Source organism: Bos mutus, chromosome 3 (genome assembly GCF_027580195.1).
Source record: "Bos mutus isolate GX-2022 chromosome 3, NWIPB_WYAK_1.1, whole genome shotgun sequence".
Lineage (NCBI taxonomy): Eukaryota > Metazoa > Chordata > Mammalia > Artiodactyla > Bovidae > Bos > Bos mutus.
The window spans coordinates 107548593-107562011 of record NC_091619.1 but is presented as its reverse complement, the minus strand read 5'-3'; the positions used below and the strand labels follow the sequence as shown (position 1 = coordinate 107562011).

General features: G+C 36.9%; 1 protein-coding gene across 5 annotated transcripts in view; it reads left to right on the top strand.

Moving 5' to 3' along the window:
• LOC102274366 (argonaute RISC catalytic component 3) overlaps nt 1-13419 on the top strand; it is a 118486-nt gene that overhangs the window by 88952 nt on the left and 16115 nt on the right. For all 5 annotated transcript variants that reach the window (XM_070368437.1, XM_070368438.1, XM_070368441.1 and 2 more), the window contains one exon: nt 2941-3125. In XM_070368437.1, the coding sequence (XP_070224538.1) occupies nt 2941-3125 (185 nt within the window). The remainder of the gene's footprint in view (nt 1-2940; nt 3126-13419) is intronic.

Genomic DNA, 13419 nt, shown 5'->3' with positions numbered 1-13419 from the left:
AAAGAGCCTCTTGATGAAAGTGAGAGTGGAGTGAAAAAGTTGGCTTAAAACTCAACATTCAGAAAACTAAAATCATAGCATCTGGTCCCATCACTTCATGGCAAATAGATGGGGAAACAATGGAAACAATGAGAGATTTGATTTTGGGGGGCTCCAAAATCTCTGCAGATGGTAACTGCAGCCATGAAATTAAAACATGCTTGCTCCTTGGAAGAAAATTTATGACCAACCTAGACAGCATATTGAAAAGCAGAGACATTACTTTGCCCACAAAGGTCCTTCTAGTCAAGGCTATGGTTTTTCCGATAGTCATGTATGGACGTGAGAGTTGGACTGTAAAGAAGGCTGAGCACCGAAGAATTGATGCTTTTGAACTATGGTGTTGGAGAAGACTCTTGAGAGTCCCTTGGACTCCAAAGAGATCCAACCAGTCCATCCTAAAGGAAATCAGTCCTGAATATTCATTAGAAGGACTAATGCTGAAGCTGAAACTCCAATACTTTGGCCACCTGATGTGAAGAACTGACTCATTTGAAAAGATCCTGATGCTGGGAAAGATTGAAGACAGGAGGAGAAGGAGACGACAGAGAATGAGATGGTTGGATGGCATCACCGACTCGATGGACATGGGTTTGAGTAGCCTCTGGGAGTTGATGATGAATAGGGAAGCCTGGTGTGCTGCAGTCCATGGGGTTGCAAAGAGTCGGACGTGACTGAGCATCTGAACTGATTCTGACCCATTATTTTTTCAATAGTTGTGCAGCATTAGATACAATTGACTGCCTTACTGACAGTCTCTCCATTCTTGCCTTCCTGGTTTTTTCATCACTTTGGTTTCCTTTCTCCTTTGTCTCCTCTCCTTTGGAACACCAATCTTTGGGGCTGTGGCCCTCTTGAGGGCTTCTGCTGTTACTCTTGTTTGAGGAGTTGTGCTATAGTGAAAAGAGTACCAACTCCTCTTGTGATTAGCTCCATTCTAAAACTTTAGGCTTCTGATTAACAAAGAATAACATTTTTAAAGTTTTTCATTTGCCTCTTTAAACCCTTTCTCCATGTTCATATATTTTGGACAAAGAAACTGAACACTGTATGCCCTCAAACTCTCTGGTGTTCTTTTCCATTTACACTCATGCAGCTCTTTACTAAGATGCCTCCATTCTGTGTCTACACTTCTAAATGACACTCAGTCTTCTGTAATTTGTGATGCTGGAAATAATCCATAATAGTAAACTTAGTAGTTTGTCAGTATCTTCTCCATTTGTACTTGTCACTGCCTGTATAAAATAAAGTTATAATATTTGTGTAAAGTTGTCTCCTCTCTAGAATCTAATCCTAAGAAAAATTATTATTGTCTGATGTAAGTCCACTAACAGACCCTATATGCCCGTAATGAATAGTTCTTGAGTGACGTAGAGATCAGTTTACCCCAGGATCAATTCAGAATTTGTTTTGCCTCCCTCATGTGAAAAACTTTTTTTTTTCCTATTTAATTCTGTTCATGGATGTGTGCATGCTAAGCCATGTCCAACTCTTGGCAACTCTATGGACTATAACTCATCAGGCTCCTCTGTCCATGGGATTCTCCAGGCAAGAATACTGGAGTAGGTTGCCATGCCTTTCTCCTGGGGAGCTTCCCGACCCAGAGATGAAACCTGCAACTCTTACGTCTCCTGCGTTGGCAGGCAGGTTCTTTACCACTAGTGCCACCTCCTTTTTATTGGCTCCACATCTCTAAATGTATGTCTTGAGGTTCACTTAGTATATTTTTTCTCTCCGAACTTGTTATCCTCTGACTTTCAAGTAAAATGTCTGGAGCTCAGTTAAGTACAATGCTGCGATTATTTTTCTTGACCTCCAGAGACCAAAGAAAACACCTCCAATTGTTTTTCAAGCTTTGAGGTACTCTTTTCATTTTACATTTGTTATTCATGGCTTGATAGAAGTCTCATAATCATTGGGCTTACGGCTCTTGTTCAGGCTAACTGAAAATATTCAACTTCATACTTTCTTGAATTAGATACTAATAAGGAAAAGGAGGAGGAGGGAATTCCTACAAACTTCATCTCTGTCCTGAGGGAATCAGAGTTTCTGAGCAAAGACCATTCAGATCCTTGACTTAGGGATGTATTTGTTTTAAAAACAAGTAAAGTGATTGTTAAACCTCAACATTATTACTTATTTATCCTAGGCTAAGTGCAGAATTATTAAAGTGCTGTCTACCTCTTTTTTTTATAATGTTTTCTTTTTCCTAAATCTTTTCTGAGGACAGAATCTTTCCTGCTATCCTAGTTTCAAATAGGTATTACTGTAGAAAGAAATTCTGAATTAGGTCATAGTTCTGGGTCTTGCCACTTATCCAAGCATTTGACCTTGATCTAATACTTAATGTCCCTGAAGCTATTTCCAGATCTGTAAAATGGTGATAACACCTACCCCCTTTTTATAAATCTTGTCAGGATCAAATTAGAAAATGTATAATAGCTTAAATATATCAAGCTTTTACACCAGGTCTTGGGCAGTACACTAAGTGCCTAATGTGTATTATCTCATTTAATCTTCACACCAACTCTATATTGGAAGTAGTCATTTTACAGACGAGAGAAACTGAAAAAAATTTGCCTAAAATTCTATAGCTAGCAAGTAACAGAACTGGAACCCATCATGCTAATTCTAGAGCTGAGCTCTTAACCAGCACACTCTATTACTGATATCCTTTGTAAACTACAAAATGCCACATAACCGTACAGTAGTGTTCTTAGTTTGCAAAATAGACTACTGACCAGTTGTTGGCCTTTCACCTCACTACTCTGGTGACCTCTTGCTATATGGAGCACACAGATCTTTGCTTTGTTTTCCATTCCCTTCCCAAACTTTGCATTACTACTTTTTAGATGTTGATAACTAGACAAAAGCTTTATTTTTAGTGATTTCTCCTTCCAGGGGTTTCACGGACCAGCTGCGGAAGATTTCCAAGGACGCAGGGATGCCCATCCAGGGCCAGCCTTGCTTCTGCAAATACGCACAGGGGGCAGACAGCGTGGAGCCCATGTTCCGGCATCTCAAGAACACCTACTCAGGGCTGCAGCTCATTATCGTTATCCTGCCCGGGAAGACACCAGTGTATGGTAAAGATACCGTATTAAGATTGCATTTTTCCTCAGGTACTTTCTATTCCTTTCAGGGACTTTCCTGGCAATCCAGTGGTTAAAACTTCAAGCTCCCAAGGCAGGGGACATGGGTCTGATCCCTAGTCAGAGATCTAAGATCCTGCTTGCCAAAAAAAAAAAAGTTCCTTTTAAAATTATACTAACACATATCCTAAAACTTTCAAACATAAAAATACATTTTATAACTATAGTCTTTAAAACCATGTATTGTTACTATAAAAAGAGAAATCATGAGAGCAAACTAAATAGTCCAAGACTCTATGAAAAGAATTTCAGTGAAGGAGGCATTACAAAACAATGATTAAGAGAATTGTTTATTAAAAGTGTCATTGAAATAACTTGAGTATCAGTATAATGTATGTTAAAAGCACAGGCTCTAGAGTCAGACTCTGCTGCTTAATACCCAGGTATTGCCAGGTATGCTACTTGTGTGATACTACCTGAATTACTTAACTACACAAAGCCTGGGTTTCCTCATCTGTGAAATTGGGGTACTACAAATATTTAAGTTGTAAGTGTTAGTCACTCAGTCGTGCCCGACTCTTTGCAACCCCATGGACTGCAGCTCACCAGGCTCCTCTGTCTATGAGATTTCCAGGTAATGATACTGGAGTGGGTTGCCATTTCCTTCTCTAGGGGATCTTCCCAACCCAGGGATTGAACCCAGGTCTCCTGCACTGCAGGCAGATTCTTTACCGAGTGAGCTACAAGGGAAGGTAATTGTAAAGTTTAAATAAATTTACATATGTAAACAGGGCTTCCCTGGTGGCTAAAATAGAATTAAAAATCTACCTGTAGTGCAAGAGACCCAGGTTCCATCCCTGGGTCAGGAAGATCCCCTGGAGAAGTGAATGGCTACCCAGTCTAGTATTTTTGCCTGGAGAATTTCATGGACAGAAGAGCCTGGTGGGCTACAGTCCATGGGATCACAAACACTTTTATGTAAACAGGTTTATGACAGCACCTGTGATATAGTGAATGCTCAGTAAATGTTAGCTATTATGAGTGTAAACAAGCTAAAGTTTATGAGCGTAATAAGTTAAAAATAAATCATTTAAACATGGAAAAACACAAAGAAAATATAATTTTCAAATTACTGAATGGACTATAATCATTTAAGCTTAGGATAATAGAATTGACATAAGAAAATTTATTTGCATAAAAATTAAATTTTCTATCACAAATGTATAACTAAAATTAAAAGGAAACCATAGAACATCAAAAATATTTGCAGCAAATTGAAACAACAAAAGGCTATAGTTTATTAGTAAAGTATTCATATGGATCTGTTATTGTAGTCAAAGGAAAAAATTTTTATGTTCTCCTAGATTAATAAATGAAGAAAATCAAAATTTCTCAAGAAAAAACAAGTAAATATTTGAGAATATGTTGGTTTACACCAATAAAGAAATAAAGAAAAGTACAAATTGATAAAAGGACATTTTTATGCTACTAAATTAGCAAATATATTTAAATACTGTAATACCTAGTGATTGTGAGTATGCAGTGAATCTAGTATTTAACATATTGCTGATAACAGTACAAATTGATAATATCCTTTCATCGAAAGTATAAAAATGTGTTTTCAGTCACAACTTAAGTATTTCTTATTCCAAAAATATGTTCAAAGGAAAGAATTCATAATATAAAAAAACTGTGCACAAAATTTTCATAATGATATCTGTGACATTAAACAACTACTAAGAACTGGTTTTAAATAGTAAGTTTCTGGTGGTGAGATAATATGTAGTGATTAAAAATGATGGTTATAAAAGTCAAAAGATATTTTTTACGTTGTGATAAAATACAGAAAGTATTACCTTGTTTTGTGTGCCCGGATATGTTCCAGTGTCTGCTAGTTTATAGTCTACGGGAACTTGAATAGAATTTATACCCTACTGTTGTGTGAAAATTGTATAAATCTTCATTGTGTTCAATTGGATCATGGTGCTTTTCAGGTCTACTGTATCCTTTTACTTTTCTGTATATTCATTCTGTTAAATTTTGAAAGTTTGATATTGAAACTCCAACTAAAAATCTTTTTTTTTTTTGCTTTCTTAAATGTTTAATAGGAAGAACTTTTAGTTGACAAATTTTATATTGACATTCTCAAATCAGGAGAATATTTATTTATTTTTAATATAAATTTATTTTTTTAATTGGAGGCTAATTACTTTATAATATTGTATTGGTTTTGCCATACATCAATATGAATTTTCCTACTTAGAAAAACAATTGTAATATATAGTGGAACTATATGTGTAGCTTTGATCTGTATTTCCCAACTCTCCTGTAAATGTGCTATCATGGTTTCATAATTTAAAAAATAAAAGAAAAAGAAAAAAATACAGAAGGTGTTAAAGAATTTGTAAATCAAGGAAAGAACAAATAACTGAAAAAGACAAAGGACACAAAAGAAGTACAAATGGTCAGTTATCTATGAAAAGATGCTGGGCCTCATTAGACATTAAAGAAATGTGAATTCGAATAAATTATTTTTCACCAACAATGATAGCAACTTTTGACAAAGATGTGAGTAAGTATACACTGTCGTACACTGTTGCTGGGAGAGAAAGTTGATATTGTCATAGCCTCCACACTGATCTTCTTGCCTGCATTCTCTTTAGTTCACTTTCAGTGCACTTTCTACACTGCTTCACTCAGTGGATTCAGTGAGTGATTTTTCTAACTAATAGGTTTTACTTTTTAGAACAGTTTTAGATTTACAGAAAAATTCAGCAGATAATATAGAAAGTGCTTATATACCTTCTTTCCCCTGTACACAGCTTTCCCTATTTTTAACATCTTAGAGTGGTACATTTAATGAACCAGTATTGATAAATTATTATTACATATTATCTGCAGTTTACATTAAAGTTTACTCTTTGTACAGGTCTGTGAGTTTTGACAAATGCATAATGTCATTATCTACTATGACAGTATCAAAGAATAATTTCACTATTCTAAAAATCTCCTGTGCTCTGCTTACTCATCTCTCCCTCAGTCTCCTCAATCCCCTGGCAATCACTGGTCTTTTTAAGTCTCTATAGTTTTGCCTTTTCTAAAATGTTGTATAGTTGAAATTACACGGTATGTAACCTTTTCTGAACTGGCTTCTTTCAGTTAGCAATATTTAAGATTCTATCTTGTCTTTTTGTGGCTTATAAGTCATTTCTTTTTAATGTTGAATATTACATTGTGTGAGTACTACAGTTTGTTCTACATTTACTTACTGGAGGATATCTTGATTTCTTAACAGTCTTTGGCAATTATGAATAATGCTGCTACAAACATTCACATGAGGTTTTTGTGTGGACAGAAGTTTCTAACTCAATTTAGTAAATAAGCAGGAGCACAATTGCTTTATCAAATGATAAGACTGCCAAGAACAGAAACGGTAAAGACCTAACAGAGGCAAAAGAGGTGGCAAGAATACACAGAAGACCTATATAAAAAAGGTCTTACTGACCGGGATAACCACAATGCTGTGGTCACTCACCTAGAACCAGACATCCTGGAGTGTGAAGTCAAGCGGGCCTTAGGAAGCATTACTACCAACAAAGCTAGTTGAGCTGTTTAAAATCCTAAAAGATGATGCTGTTAAAGTACTGCACCCAGTATGTCAGCAAATTTGGAAAACCCAGCAGTGGCAACAGGACTGGAAAAGGTCAATTTTCATCCCAGTCCCAAAGAAGGACAGTGTTAAAGAATGTTCACACTACCAGACAGTTGTACTCACTTCCCATGCTAGTAAGGTTATGCTCAAAATCCTTCAAGCTAAACTTCAGCAGTACTCGAATCAAGAACTTCCAGATATACAAGCTGAGTTTAGAAAAGGCAGAGGAACCAGAAATCAAATTGCCAACATTCACTGGATCATAGAGAAAGCAAGGGAATTCTGGAAAAACATCTACTTCTGCTTCATTGACTATGCCAAAGCCTTTGACTGTGTGGATCACAACGACCTGTGGAAAATTCTTAGAGAGATGGAAATACCAGACCATCTTACCTCTTGAGAAACCTGTATTCGAGTCAAGAAACAGCAATTAGAACCTTACATGTAACAACTGACTGACTGACTGGTTCAAAACTTGAAAAGGAGTACAACAAGGCTGTATATTGTCACCCTGTTTATTTAACTTATATACAGAGTACATCATGAAAAATGTTGGGCTGGATGAGTTACAAGCTGTAATCAAGATTGCCACGAGAAATACCAACAACCTCAGATATGCAGATGTTACCCTCTAATGGCAGAAAGCAAAGAGGAACTAAATTACCTCTTGAAGAGAAAGAAGAGAGTGAAAAATCTGGCTTAAAACTCAACGTTCAGAAAACTAAGATCATGGCATCCAGTCCCATCACTTCATGGCAAATAGATGGGGAAAAGTGGAAGCAGTGACAGATTTTCTCTTCTTGGGCCCCAAAATCACTGCAGATGGCAACTGCAGCCATGAAATTAGAAGACACTTGGAAGGAAAGCTATGACAAACCTAGACAGCTTATTAATAAAAGCAGAGCCATCATTGCCAATAAAGGTCCATGTAGTCAAAGCTGTGGTTTTTCCAGTAGTCACGTACAGATGTGAAAGTTGGACCATAAAGAAGGCTGAGTGCTGAAGAATTGATGCTTTTGAATTGTGATGCTGGAGAAGAGTCTTTGAGAGTCCCTTGGAGAGCACAGAGATCAAACCAGTTAATCCTAAAGGAAATCAACCCTGAATATTCATTGGAAGGACTGATGCTGAAGCTGAAACTCCAATACTTCGGCTACCTGATACAACAGCCAAATCATTGGGAAAGACCCTGATGTTAAGAAAGATTGAAGGCAAAAAGAAGAGGGTGGCAGAAGTTGGATAGCATCACTGACTCAATAGACATGAACTTGGGCAAACTTCAGTAGGTAGTGAGGGACAGGGAGGCCTGGTGTTACTGCAGTCCATAGGCTTGCAAAGGGTCAGACACGACTTAGTGACTGAACAACAATAAGACTGTCAAATTGTCTTCCAAAGTGATGTACCATTTTATTTTCCCATCAGCAGTTAATGAGAGTGCCTATTCATTCAACATTCAGTATCTGACAGTTTTTTGGATTTTAGCAATTCTAATAGGTATGTAGTAGTATCTTGTCATTTTACTTTGAAGTTTGTTAATAATATATACTTGAACACGTTCAGTTGTGCTCATTTCACATGCTAGCAAGGTAATGCTCAAAATCTTTCCAGCAAGGCTTCAACAGTATGTGAACTGAGAACTTCCTGATGTACAAGATGGATTTAGAAAAGGCGGAGGAGCCAGAGATCAAATTGCCAACATCCGTTGGATCGTAGAAAAAGCAGGGGAATTCCAGAAAAACAGCTACTCCTGCTTCATTGACTACCCAAAAGCCTTTGACTATGTGGATCACAGCAAACTGTGGAAAATTCTTCAAGAGATGGGAATACCAGATCACCTTACCTGTCTCCTGAGAAACCTGTATGCAGGACAAGGAGAAACAGAACTGGACATGGAACAACGGACTGTTTCCCGATTGGGAAGGGAGTATGTCCAGGCTGTATACTGTCACCCTGCTTATTTAACTTATATGCAGAGTACATCATGTAGAATGCCGGGCTGGATGACTCACAAGATGGAATCAAGATTGCTGGGAGAAATATCAACAACCTCAGACACGACTTAGCAACTGAACAACGACAATAACACATATTATTGAGCACCAGGACTTCCTGGCAGACCATTGGTTAACATTCTGCACTTCTGCAGGGGGCATGAGTTCAGTCTCTGGTCAGGGAACTAAGATACTACACATGTGTGGCATGGCCAAAATACGTGTGTGTGTGTGTGTGTGTATATATATATATATATATAGAGAGAGAGAGAGAGAGCACCTTTTCATGTGCTTCTTTGCCATCTGTATATCTTTGATGAAATGTCTATTCCAGTCTTCTACTCATTTTTTAATTGATATGTTTGTTCTCTTATTGTTTTGGTTTTAAGAGTTCTTTGTATGTTTGGATACAAGTTCTTTATCAGATACCTACTTGGCAAATATTTTCTCCCAGGCTCTGGCTTGTCTTCTCTTAAGCGTGTCTTTCATAAAGCACAAGTTTAAAATTTTAATGAAGTCCAAATTTAAATAATGTCATCAGTATATTCTTTCACATATCATTTTTGGTGCTATATTCTAAGTTTTACTTTGTATAATCTTTTAGCAGTTTTATAGTTTTCTTTTTTACATATAGATACATACATACATTTTCTTTTTTACATAAAGTTTTATAGTTTTCTTTTTTATAATCTATTTTTACTTAATTTTTATGAAAGGTATAAGGTCATATCTAGATTTTTTTTTTTTTTTTTGCACGTGGATTCCAGTGGTTTTCAGCACCATTTGTTGGAAAGATTATCTTTCTCCATTAAATTGTCTTTGCTGCTTTGTCAAAGATTGACTGTATTTGTGTGAGTCTGTTTCTGGGCTCTGTTTTGTTAAGCCTTGAAGTCAGGTAATGTCAGTTCTCTGACTGTATTCTTCTTCCCTGTTGTATTAGCTAATAAGTCTTTTGCCTCTCTATACACTTTAGAATCAGTTTGTCAGTAATCACGAAGTAACTTGCTGAGACTTACTGGGATTACATTGAGTCTGTAGATCAAACTGGGAAGAATTGACATCTTAGAATTGATATCTTCTAAAAAAAGAATTGATATCTTCTATTTTTTAACAAGAAATATCTCTGTTCAAAGCTTCTTTGATTTCTTTTATCAGAGTTTTATAGTTTTCCTCATTTAGATTTATATTGAAGTATATATTTTTTGTTTTGTTGCTAGTATAAATGGTTATTGCACTTTAAATTTTAAATTTTAGTTTTTCATTTTTAGTACTTAGGAAAGCAGTTGATTTTTTGTATATTCACTTTGTATCCTATAACCTTGCTAAGTCACTTACTTGTTCCAAGAAGCTTTTGTCAATTTGGGGGGTTTTCTGCATAGACAGTCATGTTCTCTATGAACAAAGGCAGTTTTATTTTTTCCTTCCCAGTCTGTGTACTTTTATATCCTTTTCCTTGCATTAGCTTGGACTTCCAGTATGATGTTGAATAGCAGTGGTGAGATGAGACATCCTTACATTGTTCCTGACTTTAGGGGGGAAACATCTAGTTTCTCAGCAATAAACATGAAAGCTGTAAACCTTCTAGTTGTTTTTTTATGAAGTTAAGGACGTTCCCCTCTAACCCTAGTTTGCTGAGAGTTTGTATTATGAATGGATGATGGATTTTTTTCTACATGTTTTGATATGATCATGTGATTTTTCAATTTTTTCTCTTAATATGATCAGTCTGTTTTTTCAGTCATTCAGTTGTGTCCGACTCTTTGGGACCCCATGGATTGCAGCATGCCAGACTCCCCTATCCTTCACCATCTCCTGGAGCTTGCTCAAACTCATGTCCATTGAGTTGGTGATGCCATCCAAACATCTTGTCCTCTGTCGACTTCTTCTCCTGCCTTCAATCTTTTCCTAGCATCAGGGTCTTTTCCAATGAGTTGGCCCTTCGAATCAGGTGGCCAAAGTATTGGAGCTTCAGCGTCATTCCTTCCAATGAATAGTCAGGGTTGATTTCCTTTAGGATTGACTGGTTGCATATAAATGGGATCAGTTACTTTAATTGATTTTCAAATATTGAACCTGGCTGACCATAGGTTTAACCTGTGTGTGTTGGGATGACTCACAAATCCTGCTATCTGCTTAGTTTTTTTCTGGTACATTCCATGTAACACTCCATGTAAAAGAGATCACAAACTGGATCTCTGCCTACTAGAGCAGACATTTCTGCTACTCTTTAGCCATAACCATGAGGACACCCCACTTTTCCATGACAGTAGGGTAATACCCCTGATACCATCCACGTACAATGTGGGAAACCTTGGTTTCATCCCTGAGTTGGAAAGATCACCTGAAGGAGGGCATGGCAATCCACTCCAGTATTCTTGCCTGGGAAACCCCATGGACAGAGGAGCCTGGCGGGCTATAGTCCATGGGGTCACAAAGAGTTGGACACGACTGAAATGACTGACCACGCAGGCAACATGTAGTTTGTGTCTTAGTTTTTTTTTTTTTTTTTTTACTCTTCTCCCTTTTTTCTCCCTTTTATGGTTTTAAACGAGCATTTTCTATTATTCTATTTTCTCTCTTCTATGAATTATCCTTTTTTGAAAAATGTTAGTGGTTTCCCTAAAGTTTGCAGTATACATTTACTAGTAATCTAAGTTTGCTTTCAATAATTCCGTACTACTTCACAGATAGTGTAGATACCTTATAATAGAGTATCAATATTCCCAGTTTCTCCCTCCTGTCCCTTCCAGTATTGCTGTCATTCATTTCCATATAATACATTGTTGCTATTATTATTTTGAACCGCTATCTATTAGTTCAGTTAGGAATAAGAATATAAAAGATTTTATTTTTTATTTATTCCTTCTCTGACCTTTTTTTGTATGTATAGGTCTGGACTTCCAACCTATATAATTTTCCTTCTCTCTAGAAAACATACTTTTATCATTTCTTTCAAGGCAGGTCTACTGTCAATAGATTCCCTTAGTTCTTATTTGTCATATTTCCTCTTTATAAAAAAAAATTTATTTATTTTCAACCGTGCTGGGTCTTCGTTGCTAGGTGGGCTCTTCTCTAGTTACGGCAAGAGGGAGCTACTCTCTACTTGGCGTGCGGTCTTCTTACTGCAGAGGCTTCTCTTGTTGCAGGGCATGGGCTCTAGAGCGCAGGCTCAGTAGTTGGGGCTCACAGGCTTGCTTGCTCCGCAGAACGTAGGATCCTTCCAGACCAGGGATCAAACCCACGTCTCCTGCACTGGCAGGCAGATTCCTTACCGCTCAGCCACCAGGAAAGCCCCTTTCACTTTTTAAAAAAATGTATTTTCTTATGTTTACTTATAAATCAGTTTATCCACTCACATAGTTTCAACTGTTAAATTGTTCTGGAATTCTTATCTTTCAAATTCTTATCTTTCAGCACCATCATAGCCTTCATCCTATTTGTTTTTCTCATAGAAAAACTCATCGATTTGCCACTTTAAGTTTAATATTTGTTTCTTGAGTGCTGATGCCTGTATTTCAGGCTCCACTGTAGCCCTCCCTCTTTAGCCAGAACCCTGGAATCTCTACATTTATCTCATGTTGGTATAAGTGATGCCTTCTATCAATTAGTTGCTTGGTGTCAGTTTTGTTTCTGGCCCTGCCATGCAGCATGTGGGCACTTAGTTCCCCTACCAGGGATGGAACTGGTGCCCCCTGCACTGGAGTCATTGGACCACCAAGAAAGGCCCTGGTGTCAAATTTTGATTGTAGTGTTCATTCTTTCTGATATACTGTTTTCATAGGATGTTCTGGAATTAACTATTTTTTAACAAGTTTTGGTGTGTATGCATGGTAAAATATACATAACATAAAATTTACCATTTTAACCGTCTTAGAGTACACGGTTCAGTGGCGTAAAGTATATTCACAGCACTGTGCAACTATCACTGCTATTCATTTCCAGAATTTTTTCATCATCTCAGACAGAATTCTGTACCCATTAAACAATAACTCCCCATTCCCCTACCCACCAGCCCCTGGTAGCTTCTATTCTACTTTCTGTCTCTATGAATTTACCTATTCTAGTAACTTGTGTAAATGGAGTCGTACAATACTTATCTCTTTGTTCTTGGCTTATTTCACTTAGGGTAATGTCCTGGAGGTTTATCTATGTTGTAGTATGTATAAGAATTTTATTCCCCTTTTTTTGTGGTAAAATAAATATAAAACATAAAATTTACCATTTTAACAAGCATACAGTTCAGTGACATCAAGTACATTCATGTTGTACAGCCATCACCACCATCCATCTCCAATCATCCCTAATTGAAACTCAGCACTAACTCCCCATCTCTCCTTCCCAACTCCTAGAAACCTGTATTCTACTTTGATTGTATGAATTTGACTATTCTAGTTACCGCATATAAATGGATCATAATAGTATTTGTCCTTTGTAACTGTTTATTTCATTTAGTATAATGTTCCTCAGGTTAATCTGTGCTAGAGTATGTATCAGAATTTTCTTCCTTTTTAAAGCTAAATAATATTCCCTTGCATGTGTATCCACACTTTGTTTATCTATTCATGTATCAGTGAGCTCTTGGATTACTTCCACCATAACGCTGCTTTGAACATGAGCATACAGCTCTCTGTTCCAGTCCTTCCTT